Source organism: Ranitomeya variabilis, chromosome 4, assembly GCF_051348905.1.
Source record: "Ranitomeya variabilis isolate aRanVar5 chromosome 4, aRanVar5.hap1, whole genome shotgun sequence".
NCBI lineage: Eukaryota > Metazoa > Chordata > Amphibia > Anura > Dendrobatidae > Ranitomeya > Ranitomeya variabilis.
Genome location: NC_135235.1, coordinates 195,899,581 through 195,916,707, shown reverse-complemented (window position 1 = coordinate 195,916,707; position 17,127 = coordinate 195,899,581). Strand labels below are relative to the sequence as shown.

Below are 17,127 nucleotides of genomic sequence, written 5' to 3'. Positions count from 1 at the left end.
TTTTAAAGCATGCTTAAAAATGTGGGGGCCAAATATTAGCTGGTTTGTCCGGGGTAGTGCATTCCAGAAAACTGGTGCAGCTTGAGAGAAATCTTTGAGACAGAAGTGAGAAGTTTGGATTTCGGAGGACTTTAGCCTTAGATCAGTTGCACAATGGAGAACACAGGTTGAATGATAGAGAAGAGAGAGGAGATATAGGGAGGTGCAGAACTGTGGAGAGCTTTGTGGGTGACAGAGATAAGTTTGTATTGTATTCTGTAGTTGATGGGCAACCTGTGCAATGACTGGCACAGGGTGCAGGTATCGGTGAAACAGCTGGACAGAAATGTGACTCTGGATGACATATTCAGGACGGATTGGAGAGGAGAAAGTTTGGTTAGAGGGAAACTGATCAATGGAAAGTTGCAGTAGTCCAGACAAAAATGATTAAGAGCAACAGAGTTTTTGCAGTGTCAAAGGTGAGAAAAGGTTGAACTTTGGAGATGTTTACAAGATGCAAGTGACATTTTGTAAATTAGCTTCCTATGAAAGTGCAAATAAGAAAAGAAAATACATGGATGACAATTTATCAATAAGGATTGGGGGGAGCATGAAACGGCAGGTCTGGCTCATGCAAGTGACATATGGTCACAAGCTTACAGGGATATTCCCATTACACCTTTATGGCATATCTACAAGTGTGCAGGGGAATGTTTGCAGCTCCTATAAAAATGAATAGAGGGATAGTACTGTATGTGCATCTACTTCTGCTTTTCTGTTCTCGATATAGATGAGGACACCAGACGTACGATCAGCATCTACCAGAAGCTTCTGAGCCATAATGAAAAATCTGTATGCCATTTATAATATTGGTGTCTTCATATGTGGCAGAGATACAACCAGGGTGCAGGAACAACTTCAAAATCTGCACCCACTATATAAATTGAGCTATTAAAGCAAATCTGTCAGCAGATTTTTGCTATGGAATGTGATAGCAACCCCCAACCCCAACCTCACAACCACACTAATCCCATCCCTAACCCACCTCTTCAACCGATCACTAAATTCTGGTACCTTCCCCTCTGCTTTCAAACATGCCACAATCACACCTATCCTTAAAAAGCCATCCCTTGACCCGAATGCTATACCCAGCTATCGCCCCATATCTTTTCTCCCATTTGCTTCCAAACTCCTTGAGCAGCACGTCCACTCTGAACTTTCCTCTCACTTTGCATCTAACTCTCTTCGACAACCTACAATCTGGCTTCCGTTCCCACCATTCCACTGACACTGCCCTGACCAAAATTACTAACGACCTACTTACAGCCAAAGCTAACGGACAATACTCTGTACTCCTCCTTCTAGATCTGTCCTCTTCCTTCGACACAGTTGACCACTGCCTCCTACTACAGATCCTCTCCTCCTTTGGCATCAAAGACCTCGCCCTATCCTGGATCTCCTCATACTTTACCAACCGCACATTTAGCGTTTCCTACTCCCATACTACCTCTTGATCTCACCCCCTCTCTGTTGGTGTCTCTCAAGGCTCTGTCCTGGGACCCTTACTCTTCTCAGTCTATACACTTGGCCTGGGACAACTCAAAGTCCTATGGCTTCCAGTACCATCTATATGCTGATGACACTCAGATCTACCTCTCTGGCCCAGATGTTACCTCTCTGCTCTCCAGAATCCCAGAGTGTCTATCAGCCATATCCTCCTTCTTCTCCTCTCCCTTCTCAAGCTCAACGTGGACAAATCTGAACTAATTATCTTTCCTCCATCTCGCATATCTTCCCTACCTGATCTATCTATCAAAATAAATGAAATCACACTTTCCCCTGTACCGGAAGTCCGCTGCCTCAGAGTAACCTTTGACTCTGCCCTGTCCTTCAAACCGCACATCCAAGCTCTCGCCACCTCCTGTCGCCTCCAGCTCAAAAATATTTCCAGAATCCGTCCTTTCCTCAAACCTCACTCTACCAAAATGCTTGTGCATGCCCTAATCATCTCCCGCCTCGACTACTGCAACATCCTTTTCTGTGGCCTACCTTCTAACACTCTCGCACCCTTCCAGTCCGTCCTTAACTCTGCTGCCTGACTAATTAATCTGTCTCCTCGCTACACTCCTGCTTCCCCTCTTTGCAAATCCCTTCACTGGCTCCCAATTTTCCAGCGTATCCAATTTAAACTACTAACACTGACCTACAAAGCCATCCATAACGTTTCTCCTCCGTATATTTCCAAACTAATCTCTCAATATCTTCCCTCACGTAATCTTTGGTCCTCCCAAGACCTTCTCTCCACGATTATTCGCTCCTCACCCAATCGCCTCCAAGACCTCCCGAATATCCCCCATCCTCTGGAATTCTGTGCCCCAACACGTCCGGTTATCCACCACATTTGGATCCATCAAAAGAAACCTGAAAACCCACCTCTTCAAAAAAAGCTTATGGAGCGCCCCCACACCGCCGCAGGGCCGAGGGGTACCCGGGGCCGAGCCTCTAGGTCTCAGTCCTGGGGTTGTCACGGTGGCTAGACCCGGTCCGTGGCCCTGTCTGTCAGTGGGGGACGTCCGGTGCAATAAGTCGTGTTGTAACGGTGCAGTTGTGAGGTGCAGGTCGCGGTAAATAACGAGGACACCAGGTTGCAGTCTCTTTACCTCTTTACTGGAGATCTCTGAGACCTCAGTCCAGAATACGGTTCACCAGGCTGCGCAAGTCCGGCCGGTCCAATGGCACCTCCAGAGTTCACTTCACAGGTGGAAATCGGTGCCTTCCTTCTTAGCGCTATGTGTTGTAGTCCTTCCCTGCTGTGCTTACGGAAAGTACCCCACAACCGTTGTGTCTGTTTCTTAAGTTCCCTCACAACTCGATTAAATGATGTTCTTCTAATCTTCCGTCCCTTCCTGATGTTACAGTTGGAACGGCACCCGTTTGTCGGATAGGCCTGGAGTTCTTCCGGGACCCTAGAGACGCCCCTCTCCCGCAATTGCCTCCCAAGACTTCATAGGTGATATGTGTTAGACAGCCCGCCTTAAACTGACTGTCCTGCCGCTGTTTAGAGTATTGCTTGAAGCTGAATGTTATAATACTCCCTCGGCGTTCCGGCCACCGGTAATGCGCCTCAGTAGGGTGTTGCTCCGGTCTTACAGCACGACCCCTACTGGAATTCTCCTATTGCTTGATCTCGTTTCTCACTCAGCACAATCTATCTCGCTTCTAGTCCTTTCTTGGGTCCCGCCGCTTCCCGGAGCTGGCGCGGACCCGTTACGTTCTTTCCAATGCCAAGCCTCTGTCAGGATCCCACCCCTGACAGAGACCCTACTGTCTCTTCCTCCACAACACCCTCTGCCACTAGGTGTTGCTTCGTCCAATCCAGTCAGCTTTCTGATCTAACTTCCTGCCTGACCCCCAGTTTACCCACTATGGTGGGGAGTGGCCTAATGAATAGAACCCTTAGCTCCCCCCGGAGGCCCGGCTGTGAAATGTATTGGTGTCTGTGATACCTGATCAGATGAACTCCTTCAGTGCCATCGGACGCACCATGGCTCCCCATAGTGGCGGAGCCACAGTACTGCAACGACCAGGACTCTGGGGCGCTGCACTTACAGCCTGTAAAGACCACACGGCCACCTCAACACCATCGGAGCTACTGCAACCCTCGACCTACTGTCTCCTTCCCCATAATCCTGCGGAATGTAAGCCCGCAAGGGCAGGGTCCTCTTCCCTCTGTACCAGTCTGTCATTGTTAGTTTTGTTTACTGTAAGTGATATCTGTATTGTGATGTAACTCCTTCTCATGTACAGCAGCATGGAATCAATGGTGCTATATAAATAAATAATAGCGGCATAATGTGGAGACAGAGACCCTGGTTTCAGCAATTACTGGGCTGCTTGGTGCAGTTTTGATAGAATTCCTGTTTTGTCTCATGTAGATGCAGCAGAGCTACAGTATGATTTCTGAGCTATGTATAACCCCAACCATAGCCCTGATAGGCAGCTTCCTGTGTATACTGTCAGCAATCTGCCAATCAGTGAAGGGGGCGGTGTTCAACAGATTAGCTGGACTGGTCTGCATTTGAGACTAAGGGTACTGTCACACAGTGGCACTTTGATCGCTACGACGGTACGATCCGTGACGTTCCAGCGATATCCATACGATATCGCTGTGTCTGACACGCAGCAGCGATCAGGGATCCTGCTGAGAATCGTACGTCGTAGCAGATCGTTTGGAACTTTCTTTCGTCGCTGGATCTCCCGCTGTCATCGCTAGATCGTTGTGTGTGACAGCGATCCAGCGATGCGTTCGCTTGTAACCAGGGTAAACATCGGGTTACTAAGCGCAGGGCCGCGCTTAGTAACCCGATGTTTACCCTGGTTACCAGCGTAAAAGTAAAAAAAAAAAAAAACGTACATACTCACATTCCGGTGTCCTTCAGGTCCCTTGCCGTCTGCTTCCCGCTCTGACTGACTCCCGGCCGGAAAGTAAGAGCAGATCACAGCAGTGACGTCACCGCTGTGATCTGCTTTCACTTTACGGCGGCACTCAGTCAGAGCGGGAAGCAGACGGCAAGGGACCTGAAGGACACCGGAATGTGAGTATGTACGGTTTTGTTTTTTTTACTTTTACGCTGGTAACCAGGGTAAACATCGGGTTACTAAGCGCGGCCCTGCGCTTAGTAACCCGATGTTTACCCTGGTTACCCGGGACCTCGGCATCGTTGGTCGCTGGAGAGCGGTCTGTGTGACAGCTCCCCAGCGACCACACAACGACTTTCCAACGATCACGGCCAGGTCGTATAGCTGGTTGTGATCGTTGGAAAGTTGCAGAGTGTGACAGTACCCTTAGTCCTCTAATGATAATCTCCTGCTGAGAAAACACTGATTGTACAGCTAATAAGTGACACATTGCTGTAATCTGGGTCTCTGCCCCTACATTATGCTGCCCTCAGATTAAATAGCAAAAAACAGATTCCCCTTAAAGATGGGTGTACAGATATATCAATATTAGATATTATATTATGTAGTGTCCACATATACAGTAATATCTCTCGTACAGCAAAAACCTTATTTCTTGGCATTTTGCTGACATATCGGCTACTCATGCGCTCGCTGCTGATTATGTCATTGTCTTTCCTCAGTGCATTCTTCAGCTGTAGTGGCTGTTTGGGGAATAGAGGTTTTAATTCTCAGAGATCACATTACCCTCATTTTAGCTTTGGCGGCATAAAACTGATATGCAAGAACAATATAGACAAAAGGAACTTTAGTCACATGAGGATTGTGCCTGTTCCTGATTATCTAAAAGTATCATATAGAAGTCATTGATGTACATAAGTATCTGACATCATGGCGCTCTCGCTTTCAATATGTAGTTATTGTGCGTAAAAATGATAGTCCCTTACATTACAAAAATATGAAAAATAAGCGCTCTTCCCCTGCTGAGTTTCACAATGGAAATAGTTAGCGGTGACAACTGTATCACATATATATTATATTCCACATTACTCATGGGGTTATGCCCAACATAAAAAGTTACAGAAATGGATAAAGCACGGTTGGAGGGGCTGCGCTACAGAAATGGATAAAGCACAGATGGAGGGGCTGCGCTACAGAAATGGATAAAGCACGGTTAGAGGAGCTGCGCTACAGAAATGGATAAAGCACAGTTGGAGGGGCTGCGCTACAGAAATGGATAAAGCACAGTTGGAGGGGCTGTGCCACAGAAATGGATAAAGCATGGTTGGAGAGGCTGCGCTACAGAAATGGATAAAGCACGGTTGGAGAGGCTGCGCTACAGAAATGGATAAAGCACGGTTAGAGGAGCTGCGCTACAGAAATGGATAAAGCACAGTTGGAGGGGCTGTGATACAGAAATGGATAAAGCATGGTTGGAGGGTCTGCGCTACAAAAATGGATAAAGCATGGGTGGAGGCACTGCGCTACAGAAATGGATAAAGCACGGGTGGAGGTACTGCGCTACAGAATTGGATAAAGCACGGTTAGAGGGGCTGCACTACAGAAATGGATAAAGCACGGTTAGAGGGGCTGCACTACAGAAATGGATAAAGCACAGTTGGAGGGGCTGTGTTACAGAAATGGATAAAGCATGGTTAGAGGGGCTGCGCTACAGAAATGGATAAAGCACGGTTAGAGGAGCTGCGCTACAGAAATGGATAAAGCACGGTTAGAGGAGCTGCGCTACAGAAATGGATAAAGCACGGTTGGAGGGGCTGTGATACAGAAATGAATAAAGCACGGTTAGAGGGGCTGTGCTACAGAAATGGATAAAGCACGGTTAGAGGTGCTGCGCTACAGAAATGGATAAAGCACGGTTAGAGGGGCTGCGCTACAGAAATGGATAAAGCACGGTTAGAGGAGCTGCGCTACAGAAATGGATAAAGCACGGTTAGAGGAGCTGCGCTACAGAAATGGATAAAGCACGGTTAGAGGAGCTGCGCTACAGAAATGGATAAAGCACGGTTAGAGGAGCTGCGCTACAGAAATGGATAAAGCACGGTTAGAGGAGCTGCGCTACAGAAATGGATAAAGCACGGTTAGAGGAGCTGCGCTACAGAAATGATAAAGCACGGTTAGAGGGGCTGCGCTACAGAAATGGATAAAGCACGGTTAGAGGAGCTGCGCTACAGAAATGGATAAAGCACGGTTGGAGGAGCTGCGCTACAGAAATGGATAAAGCACGGTTAGAGGAGCTGCGCTACAGAAATGGATAAAGCACGGTTAGAGGAGCTGCGCTACAGAAATGGATAAAGCACGGTTGGAGGGGCTGTGATACAGAAATGAATAAAGCACGGTTAGAGGGGCTGCGCTACAGAAATGGATAAAGCACGGTTAGAGGAGCTGCGCTACAGAAATGGATAAAGCACGGTTAGAGGGGCTGTGATACAGAAATGAATAAAGCACGGTTAGAGGGGCGGCACTAGAGAAATGGATAAAGCACGGTTGGAGGAACTGCGCTACAGAAATGGATAAAGCATGGTAGGAGGGGCTGCGCTACAGAAGTGAATGAAGCACAGTTTGAGGGGCTGTACTACAGAAATGGATAAGGAGGGGCTGCGCTACAGAAATGAATAAAGCACGGTTGGAGGGGCTGCGCTACAGAAATGGATAAAGCACGGGTGGAGGAACTGTGCTATAGAAATGGATAAAGCACGGTTGGAGGGGCTGCGCTACAGAAATGGATAAAGCACGGTTGGAGGGGCTGCGCTACAGAAATGGATAAAGCACGGTTGGAGGGGCTGCGCTGTTGGAAATGAAGATTCTTCAGACGAGATAACAGGAGCATTTTTATTCCTAGTTTCAGGGTCATTCTGGTATTTGCCTTGAAAAATGAGTCAGAAAATAATGTGTAGGAAATAAAAATCTTCCTGTTATCTCGTCTGAAGAATCTTCATTTCCAGTAGCACAGCCCCCCAAAACTGTATTTTATCCATTTTTGCAATATACCTTGGAGATTTACCTCTCCAAGCCACGGAGCAGCAGCAGCTGGATTAAATATCTTTACAGGAGTTGTGCCTTACCGCAACATTTCCAGGCTAGCAGTTCTACTCGTGTGTCTGTTATATCCCATTGGGCCCCTATTATATCACCCTATTTGTGCACTTTTCACTTGCACTCCCACATGTATTCAACATTAAAAGTTATCACCTGTGCACAGAATAGGAATTGAGAGGTAACAACTTTTAGCCTAGGTTCACATGTTGTGTATTTGGTGCGGATTTTACTCGTGTAATATCTACTTCCCTTTATATTACCAGCAAAGTGGATGAATTGTAACTTAATATTTTCAACATGCTTAATTTTTTGCTTTAATTTTTTGTGTAGATTAACATATATATATATTAATATAAAAATTACTTTTAACTTTTAGCCTTAATGTTCGGAAATAACCCTTTAAAGGGAATCTATCACCAGGTTTTTGCTACCCCATCTGAAAGGAGCGTAACATAGAGGCATAGACCCTGATTCCAGCGATTTATCACTTCCTGGGCTTCTTGCTGCAATTTTGGTAAAACTATTGTTTTATCTAGCACAGATTTACCAGTTCTCTGAATGCGAAGCCCTGTATAACCCCACCCACAACACTGATTGGCAGCTTTCTGTGTGAATAAGTAGAAAGCTGCCAATCAGTGGTGGGGGTGGGGTTGGACTAACTGGCAGAATGTTTACTAGTCCTGTGATAATCTCCTCCTGATAAAACAGTGATTAGAGCAAGCAGCCCAATAAGTGACACATCGCTGGAATCAGGGTCTCAGCCTCTACATTATGCTACTCTCAGATTAACTGTCAAAAACCTGGCGACAGATTTCATAATATAATGTGAATTTTATTCTTTTTTTTTGCAGAAGTAGTAACATTTCCATAATTTTAATTGCCTACCACTGTTCTGCGGCTCTCTCAGCTATGTACAGCCTAATAATAGCGATAACACAGCAATTCTTAATTATCTAAATCTTAACCAACCAGAAAATTATCAGCAAATATAAATTATGGAGTCATCACATTTTCTCCAGTTTATTATTATATATCTGTTTTTGGTCAGGCGGAGTGACAGCCAATGTTCTTTACATTACAGGGTCTTTTTTATAAATACATTCACACATCCGTGTGCGTCACACCATAGAGCTGTCCTTTTTTCTTTCTCTAACAAAACGATGAACCGTAAAGTTACTTTGAGTTATGAACACATCCGTTATAAAAAGTGATCCATGTCCGTGATCCATGAGACTCAGAGCGCGTCCTATTCTCCCCATCTCAGCCATTAAAATCTATGAGGATCCGTACAAAACGACTCAAATAAGGAGGGCGGACTTTGTACTTCAATTCTCCATCTGTGTTTCATTTCTCTTAATTGACTCATTGTCAAGAGTCAATGGATAGATAAAAACTCATACAGTCTATCTCGTTAAAATTTTACAATAGCATGTGAAAAAAATGGAAGCAAATCAGATGATGCCATCACGGATGGTGAGGTCACAAGGATGTGTGAAAGTAGCTTTAAAGTTTTAGGGGTTTTCACTCAACTTTTCCAGACTAACCACTTACGAATCTTCCCACCTACGTCGCAAGTAATAAACATGTACGATTTTTTTCTTTATAAGGGGGAGAAATACGATGGGCGCAGAGCTGACGTATGGAGCTGTGGAGTCATCCTCTTTGCACTTCTTGTGGTAGGTACCTTTCCTGTTCCTGTTTCTCAGTATTACTATTAATAGTCATATTATACTGGAATAATTTTATAAAAGTGGGTGTAGCATATGGCAGTAGATGCGACTGGTGACTTGGGCGTGATGGTGGGCCTTATGGAAATGTCATGATGCCTACAACACAAAGTATCTCAGACGCAATGGATCCCAAAGCTGCAGCGGTGTGCCATGTCATTATCTACTCCAATAGTAATCAATGGAAAATTTCACACAACCGTAACATTCCTGTTGACTTCTTCTGCCTCTTGACTATCGGAAATCTTACGCTGTAGACACTTTTTTTTTTCTTACAAATTAATTCTAGCGCATATTTTTCTTTATGTTGTCTAGCTTTGCTTTGCTTGCGTTCTTAGCTCAGGGGTAAAATACAAATTTTCTTTTGGGATATTGATTTATAGAGATCAAAATGCACAGCATAACTATAATATCCCAAGGCAACGTTAAGTATCTAGTCTGCCTTAAAGGGGATATCCCTGGCTTAGTGCTTAAGCACACTTTTTGTTTTTCACAAATTGACGGATAGCTCCTACCTACCTGCCTGTTGTGCGTGGCATTGTTCATTGCCGGCACAGAGCGGTCACAGACTGCTCCTGCCAGGAATTCAGCTGTCTCTGCTGACTTCATGTCGACAGAGCAGCAACTTCTTTCTCATTTAGGCACAGTGAATTCGGCCGTCAATCAGTGTGACGTCGAAGTCCTGTCCCGAACCCATCAACAGAATCGAGTAGAAAAGAAGCTCTATCGATGTGACATCAGCACAGGCAGCTGAATTGCCAACAAGAGCAGTCTACTTGCCAGCATTGAACGACATCCAGCATAACAGGCAGGTTTGTAGCAACTATCTGCTGGTTAGTGCTTAGACACATTGTTTTTCACAAAGTCTCCGATATCCCATTTAAGGTATGAAAATTTTAGTAAGAAAGCTGAAGAGGAAAAAGGCAAAACTAGATCAACACAGAAATTTGGAGGTTAACATTCCTTCTTCATATGGAGGGATGACTTGGGGTTAGATAAGTTCTGGTCATATTTAGAATGTGCAAGCATGTTACAATAAGTGGATGAGAGGTCTAGATTTCTGGAGGTAACGAGGATAGGCAGCCATACTGACCCAAGTAAGAACAAGAACACATTGAATATTCGCTTTATGCACACGGGTTCATTACGGTCCATAACGCAGAACAATATTTTGATCTGAGTAGCTGTTGGTTTTTCCCCATGGATTACAACATATTTTTACGACAAGCACAGACACAGGTTTTTCTAGAGGGAAATACACCGATCAGCTATGAAGTAACATTGAAACCTCTGGCAGGTGACCTTTATTATCTTATGTCCACCACCACCATGCCTGAGACCTGGACCATGGAGTAATGGAAGAGGGTGACCTGTGGTGCATCAATATGCACCACGGGATGTGCACAAGCCAATGGAGGCAGCATGACGACCTGGGTAATGGTAGGAAACCTTGGGTCCTGATATTTATGTGGAGGTGACAAAATAGAGATGTTCTTCAAAACCCCTTAAGGACCAAGCGATTTTTCCCTTTTGCGATTGTGTTTTTTTTCCTCTCCTTCCTCCAAGTGCCATAGCTTTTTTATATTTCCATCCACATAGTCATAAAGATGGCTTATTCTTTACGGGACGAGTTGTACTTTTGAACGACACCATTGATATTACCATATAATTTACTGGAAAATGCTATGACATTGCGAAGAAACCCCCTCCCCCCCGCAATCCCGTATTTGTTTTTTTGGGGTGTTTTATGGTGTTCAATGTGCACTAAAAATTGCCTGGAAATGTTACTCCTCAGGTCAGTACAATTGCATTGATACAAAATGTACTTTGTTTTTTGTTTTTCATTAAAATCTGGAAAAAAAATTCTGAAATTCTGCATATGTATCCATTTTCCAAGACCCGTAACCTTTTCAATTTGCGGTTCATGGAGTTGTGACTGCTTATTTTTTACAGGGCGATCTGATGTTTTTATTGATAGTATTTGAGGTGTGAGGGGAATTATATGCGAGGGTCGGTATGTATCGCCAAGGATGCGCATAGTAGCATGTTGAGGCCTCTGGAGTGCATTACAGTCACAGACATAGCAGTGGTTACAGTGCAGGATAAAAGTAAGTTTGGACTTGATTAAGCTATTTGCCCAAGGCAGATTTAAGAAACCCAGCATGGGCTTTTATTTTTAGAGTGAACTACAGGATGGTAGTGGGGCGGTTCAGTCCCTCCAGCCGCATCTTACAAGTGGCAAATGGCCACAGATTCCATTTAAGAACCCTGCAGCAAAGGTTGGGTGAGTCAGTGTTGGTTTGCAAGCTGCAGAGCAGGTGGCTCTGCAACATCCGGTTTGTGTGAAGTCAACACAAAGCCAAGGGAAGCACAACGCCTGGGGCCCCCTTAGTGTGACACTGTAGTGTAGTTGCCCCGCAATCGGTCTCATATACAGACTGTTTTGACGCCCCGGCTGCGATCCGGAGGATACCGTTTGCTTTTCATTTGTGAATTTTTGGACAATAAAGACATTTGCGTTGAACTACAGTATACTGGGTCACTGCCTCATTACCGCACGGTGTGAACACCACCCCACTACAAAGGGTGGATATGAAGTTTTGCTCGCTTACTATTCAATTTTTTGGGGGGGAGCTGTTGTGATAATAAAAAAACAGCAATTCTAGCATTTCAGTTTTTTTCTACTTTCAGAGTTTACCGATTGGGTTAATACATTTTATATTTTGATAGATTGATCTTGGATGCAGCGATACCACATAGGTGTATTTTTAGATGTTTTCAAGATCTTTATTTTAAATGATAAAGGGGTTATTAAAAAAAAATTTTTACGCTTTTTCATACTTTTTAAAACCTTTTTCTGTATTTGTTAGTCCCCTTAGGGGAATTGAACCTGCGATAGCTCGTACTATTTACAGCATTACCACAGTATTGTTGTATGTAGCACAAATCATAGTCTCCTATGAGCACTAGCCAGAAGCTGGCATTCACAGGCATACAGTCATGACAGGCACGAGGATCTTCAGCATGGCAATTCATCACACCCTGCAGTAGCGTCAAAGATGCAGCAATGAGCGGTAAGAATAGCATGTGCCCCAGGGAGGTATGCTTTAAATGCCACTGTCAGAGAATTACAGCCGCATTTAACAGGTTAACAGCTGCGGGCGGATCTCCGCTCCAGTCGCGGCTGTTAAAGGCAGTGATGGCTGAATGACAGAGCCATGATCTGCCGGGAACAGGGTAGACTTAGCTCCTAAGGCCTCTGCCGATAAGCTCCAAGTTAAAAAAAATAAGGGCAAAAATTGGCCTCTTTTTTGCCTCGTGACAAGTCCTCTTTACTTGTAGGGCACTGGTCATTAAGAGGTTAAAAAGGACCTGTTACCAGATAAAAAGAGGCCAATTTTTGCTCTTATTTTATTCCCGCTGTTCCCCTGAGTATTCCACTTTGTTTATTTTTTTTCTTCCAAATCCACTATACGGTTCTAGAAATTTGCACCTTTTTATTTGTTGCTAAATGTTTATGGTCTTTACCGAGGGGGTGTAGCTCACAAGGTAATTATGCAGAGCAGCCTAAAGACACGCCCCAGAGGATCCTGTGAGCAACAATGCAAATTAGTTCCAAAATTAAACATCCCATATCTCTGGAATCTTATGTTGGATTTAAAAAAAAAAAAAAAAAACAGGGAATGTTTTGGGAAGAAGCAAGAATAAAATTTTACCTGGTAACAGGTCCTCTTTAAATATTTTACTGTAAAATGCAGCAGACTACATGAGATTTCCCATGTTACGATGTTAATCTTATAGATTTAGGAAGCAGCGTTTGAACAGAAGCCATAACACAACATCAATCTACTAGATCAAGCAATACTTGCGGCTCAATAAGGCTGATTGAGTCGGCTGCCATCTGGGTGGTCCAACACAGACTCTTGATCTAGAAACAAACATTTGCAATGATTCCTATGGGGGCACGAAAAGGACATGTTTTATAAAAGTCTCATGTTGTGACTTCAGTTCTGCAATATTTTTTTCCCGCTTGTTACTCTAGTCATAATTGCTGTACAATGTGACTTCATTTTATATATTAGTCATTCCGAATCTTATTGTGTCTGTCCATAGATTTTCTGACAGTGTATTAGTATCTTTCATGAATTCTTCTTTTGCAGGGAGCATTGCCCTTTGATGATGATAACTTGCGCCAGCTTCTAGAGAAGGTGAAACGTGGTGTATTTCACATGCCGCATTTTATTCCACCAGACTGTCAGAACCTGCTGAGAGGCATGATAGAGGTGGAACCGGAGAAACGCCTCAGTGTGAGTACTATACTTTTTCCTATTTTTTGTACCTACCTCTGTTTATAGCGTTTTATTGTCACAGTAATCCTTAATATGTAGTAGGTGTAATAATAATTATATTAGCAAATACCTCCACTTAGAAACCTAGCATAGTTTTTCTGATTCGCTATGTCTCTTTCCTCATGAGCAGGCATTGCAGGACTTTAGGTATCCATGGTTACGACCACTAGCAACTAGCTAACTCACTATATCAGTGGTCGTAGCCATGGATACCTGAGGTCATGCAATGCCTGCTGATGAGGAAAGAGACAGCAAATCAGGGGAAATATGCTACATTTCTAATTGGAGGTATTTTCTAATATTATTATTATTACACCTACTACATATAGGGATAGGATATAGGATTTAATTCTTGTCTTTTACCTTAAATCTGTTATCCTTGCTTAGGATATGATCTGAGGTCTACATCCTAAATCCCCACACACAATTAATAGCTGTTAGCCGAACAATTATTTGGCTGATCCTGTGGCAGACAGCCATCACTCCTGATGCCCCCATATGTCCGAATGCTCCGCCCAGCCCATCTGCTGGCAGCATGAATAAGGGCTGGGTGGCAGGTATATTTTATGCTCTGGTGTTTCAGTGAAAATATTCTTTAAAGTTCGAGCTGGGATAGACTGAGACAAGACAAGTCAAGCTCTACCTCCAGCCATCTCTTCCCAGTGATTAGCAGGTCTGTAGCTATGGAAGAGACCTGTCAATCACTTGCAGCAGCACTGTGAAGAGCTGGATCCAGAGAGTTTCAGAGAAGAGTATCGATTTGATCGATTACAATCTGGCTTCCGTTCCCATCACTCAACTGAAACTGCCCTAACTAAAGTCACCAATGACCTACTAACTGCCAGGAGCAAGCGACACTACTCTGTCCTCCTTCTCCTGGACCTGTCTTCTGCCTTTGACACTGTGGACCACTCCCTTCTGCTACAAATCCTCTCATCTCTTGGCATCACAGACTTTGCCCTTTCCTGGATCTCATCATATCTGACAGATCGGACATTCAGTGTCTCCCTCCGCCACACCACCTCCTCACCTCACCCCTTGTCAGTCGGTGTTCCTCAAGGCTCTGTTCTAGGACCCCTACTCTTCTCCATCTACACCTTCGGTCTGGGACAGCTCATAGAATCCCACGGTATGCAGTACCATCTCTATGCTGATGACACGCAGATCTACCTATCCGGACCTGACCTCACCTCCTTACTTACCAAAATCCCGCACTGTCTGTCTGCTATTTCAGCCTTCTTTTCTGCTCGCTTTCTACAACTGAACATGGACAAAGCAGAATTCATCATCTTTCCCCCATCTCACTCTACCCCTCCACCAGACCTATCCATCAATGTCAATGGCTGCTCACTTTCCCCAGTCCCACACGCCCGGTGCCTCGGGGTGATCCTCGACTCTGCCCTCTCTTTCAAGCCACATATCCAAGCCCTTGCCTCCTCCTGCCGCCTCAAACTCAAAAACATTTCCCGGATCCGCGCATTCCTTGACCGTGACACCACAAAAACACTAGTGCATGCCCTTATCATCTCCCGCCTCGACTACTGCAACCTCCTACTCTCTGGACTCCCCTCTAGCACTCTGGCACCACTCCAATCCATCCTACACTCTGCTGCTCGACTAATCTACCTGTCTCCCCGCTATTCCCCAGCCTCTCCCATATGCCAAGCCCTTCACTGGCTTCCTATTGCCCAGAGACTCCAGTTCAAAACCCTCACAATGACCTACAAAGCCATCCACAACCTATCTCCTCCATACATCTGTGACATGATCTCCCGGTACCTACCAACACGCAACCTCCGATCCTCTCAAGACCTCCTTCTCTACTCCCCTCTCATCTCTTCTTCCCACAACCACATCCAAGACTTCTCCCGTGCTTCCCCCATACTCTAGAACTTTCTACCCCAGCACATCAGACTCTCGCCTACCATAGAAACTTTCAAAAAGAACCTGAAGACTCACCTCTTCCGACAAGCCTACAGCCTGCAGTGATCCTGAACCTACTGAACCGCCGCACAACCAGCTCTGCCCTCTCCTAGTGTATCATCACCCATCCCCTGCAGATTGTGAGCCCTCGCGGGCAGGGTCCTCCCTCCTTATGTACCCGTGTGCCTTGTTTTTTGCTCATGTTTAATGTATTTGTCTATATTTGCCCTGTATTCACATGTAAAGCGCCATGGAATAAATGGCGCTATAAAAATGAATAATATTATTATTATTATTATTATTATTATTATTATTAAGAGTATAGAGTACATGGCTGCAAATGTGCCGCCAGGATCTCATTCATGCTGCCCGTGGTTTGATAAGCATGAATTAGGTGACAGGTTCCCTTTAATTTAAAGTCTTTAGAACAGTTCAAGATGAACTGAATCATTTGCTTCTTAATAAATTGAGTGCATATAAAGGGGTTGTCCGGCTTTGGGGTACAAGTCTACAGTCACTTTATGTGACTGCAGACTTGTGAATCCTCACACTGCGAGCTGTGAGGATTCTGGGTGCTGGCACCGGGAGCAGACAGTCATACGACTTGAAATATGCATACTTCTGGCCACATTTCGACTAGACGTGTCCTGCCTCACTCAATATACTTGCATTGAGTGAGGCCGTGCATGTCTAGTTGGCATGTGACCACATGTATGCAAATCACATACTTAGAACACAGAGTGACTGCGGACTTGGACCCTAAGGCCAAATAACCCCTTTAACTCCAGTGAAGTAAGGTTTAATGCTAGTGTTATGTGTTATAATGAGCATGCTTTATCCTGCACTGGTCATTGAGCTCTTCCAGGTTTACACTGTAAAGAAAGGACCCGATGGGAGTCCTCTGCAATGTGAACCCCATCCTGCTTTTTTTGCACTCTTGTATTAAAAAAGACTGTTCCCTATCACCAGACTTTTGATCCCTATGGTTTCTAAACTTTGATTTTCTTGTTTTTATTATTTAGTTACATTGATTTTTTTTTTTTTTTTTTTTTAAGTATTAATTTCTTACTATTTATCTTGCAGCTAGATCAGATCCAGAAGCATTCGTGGTATCTGTAAGTATTTAGCGTTTTGTATTGTGAAAGGCATCAATTGTAAATGCTTCATATAATATTTAGTGACTTTTATGGACAAAATGTATTGAATTCTGCATTTGTAGAAGTGGACATTTTGGTTCTCAAAAACATCCCTAAGGCTAAGAAGAACCCACGGTCCGAAAACACGACGGATTCCCGCTGAGTATTCATTTATGGAAAATCCGCTGTATTTTACGGTGCCAAACACATGAGATTTTAAGAAATCTCATGCACATGCTGCAGAGTACAGTTCTGTGCAAAAGTTTTAGGCAAGGGGGGCAAAAATTCTGCAAAATAAGACTTTAAAAAAATAGAAATGTTAAGCGTGCAGTCAAATTACCGGATTACTCGTGCAAGGATCACATCTCAATCCTCGGACTGGCTGGCGGCTCTCCTGAAATGAACATGACAGCTGCATAGAAATACAGGCTGTCAAGCTTAGGTCAGGAGAGCCGACGGCCAGTCCGAGGATTGCGCGAGTAATACGGCCATCTGACT

At 44.4% G+C, this 17,127-nt stretch overlaps 1 protein-coding gene across 5 annotated transcripts in view; it reads left to right on the top strand.

Annotated features, from left to right (window-relative positions):
* LOC143770189 (serine/threonine-protein kinase BRSK2-like) overlaps positions 1-17,127 on the top strand; it is a 370,111-nt gene that overhangs the window by 258,853 nt on the left and 94,131 nt on the right. For all 5 annotated transcript variants that reach the window (XM_077259558.1, XM_077259557.1, XM_077259561.1 and 2 more), the window contains 3 exons: positions 9,102-9,170; positions 13,382-13,528; positions 16,577-16,608. In XM_077259558.1, coding sequence (XP_077115673.1) covers positions 9,102-9,170; positions 13,382-13,528; positions 16,577-16,608 — 248 coding nt within the window. The remainder of the gene's footprint in view (positions 1-9,101; positions 9,171-13,381; positions 13,529-16,576; positions 16,609-17,127) is intronic.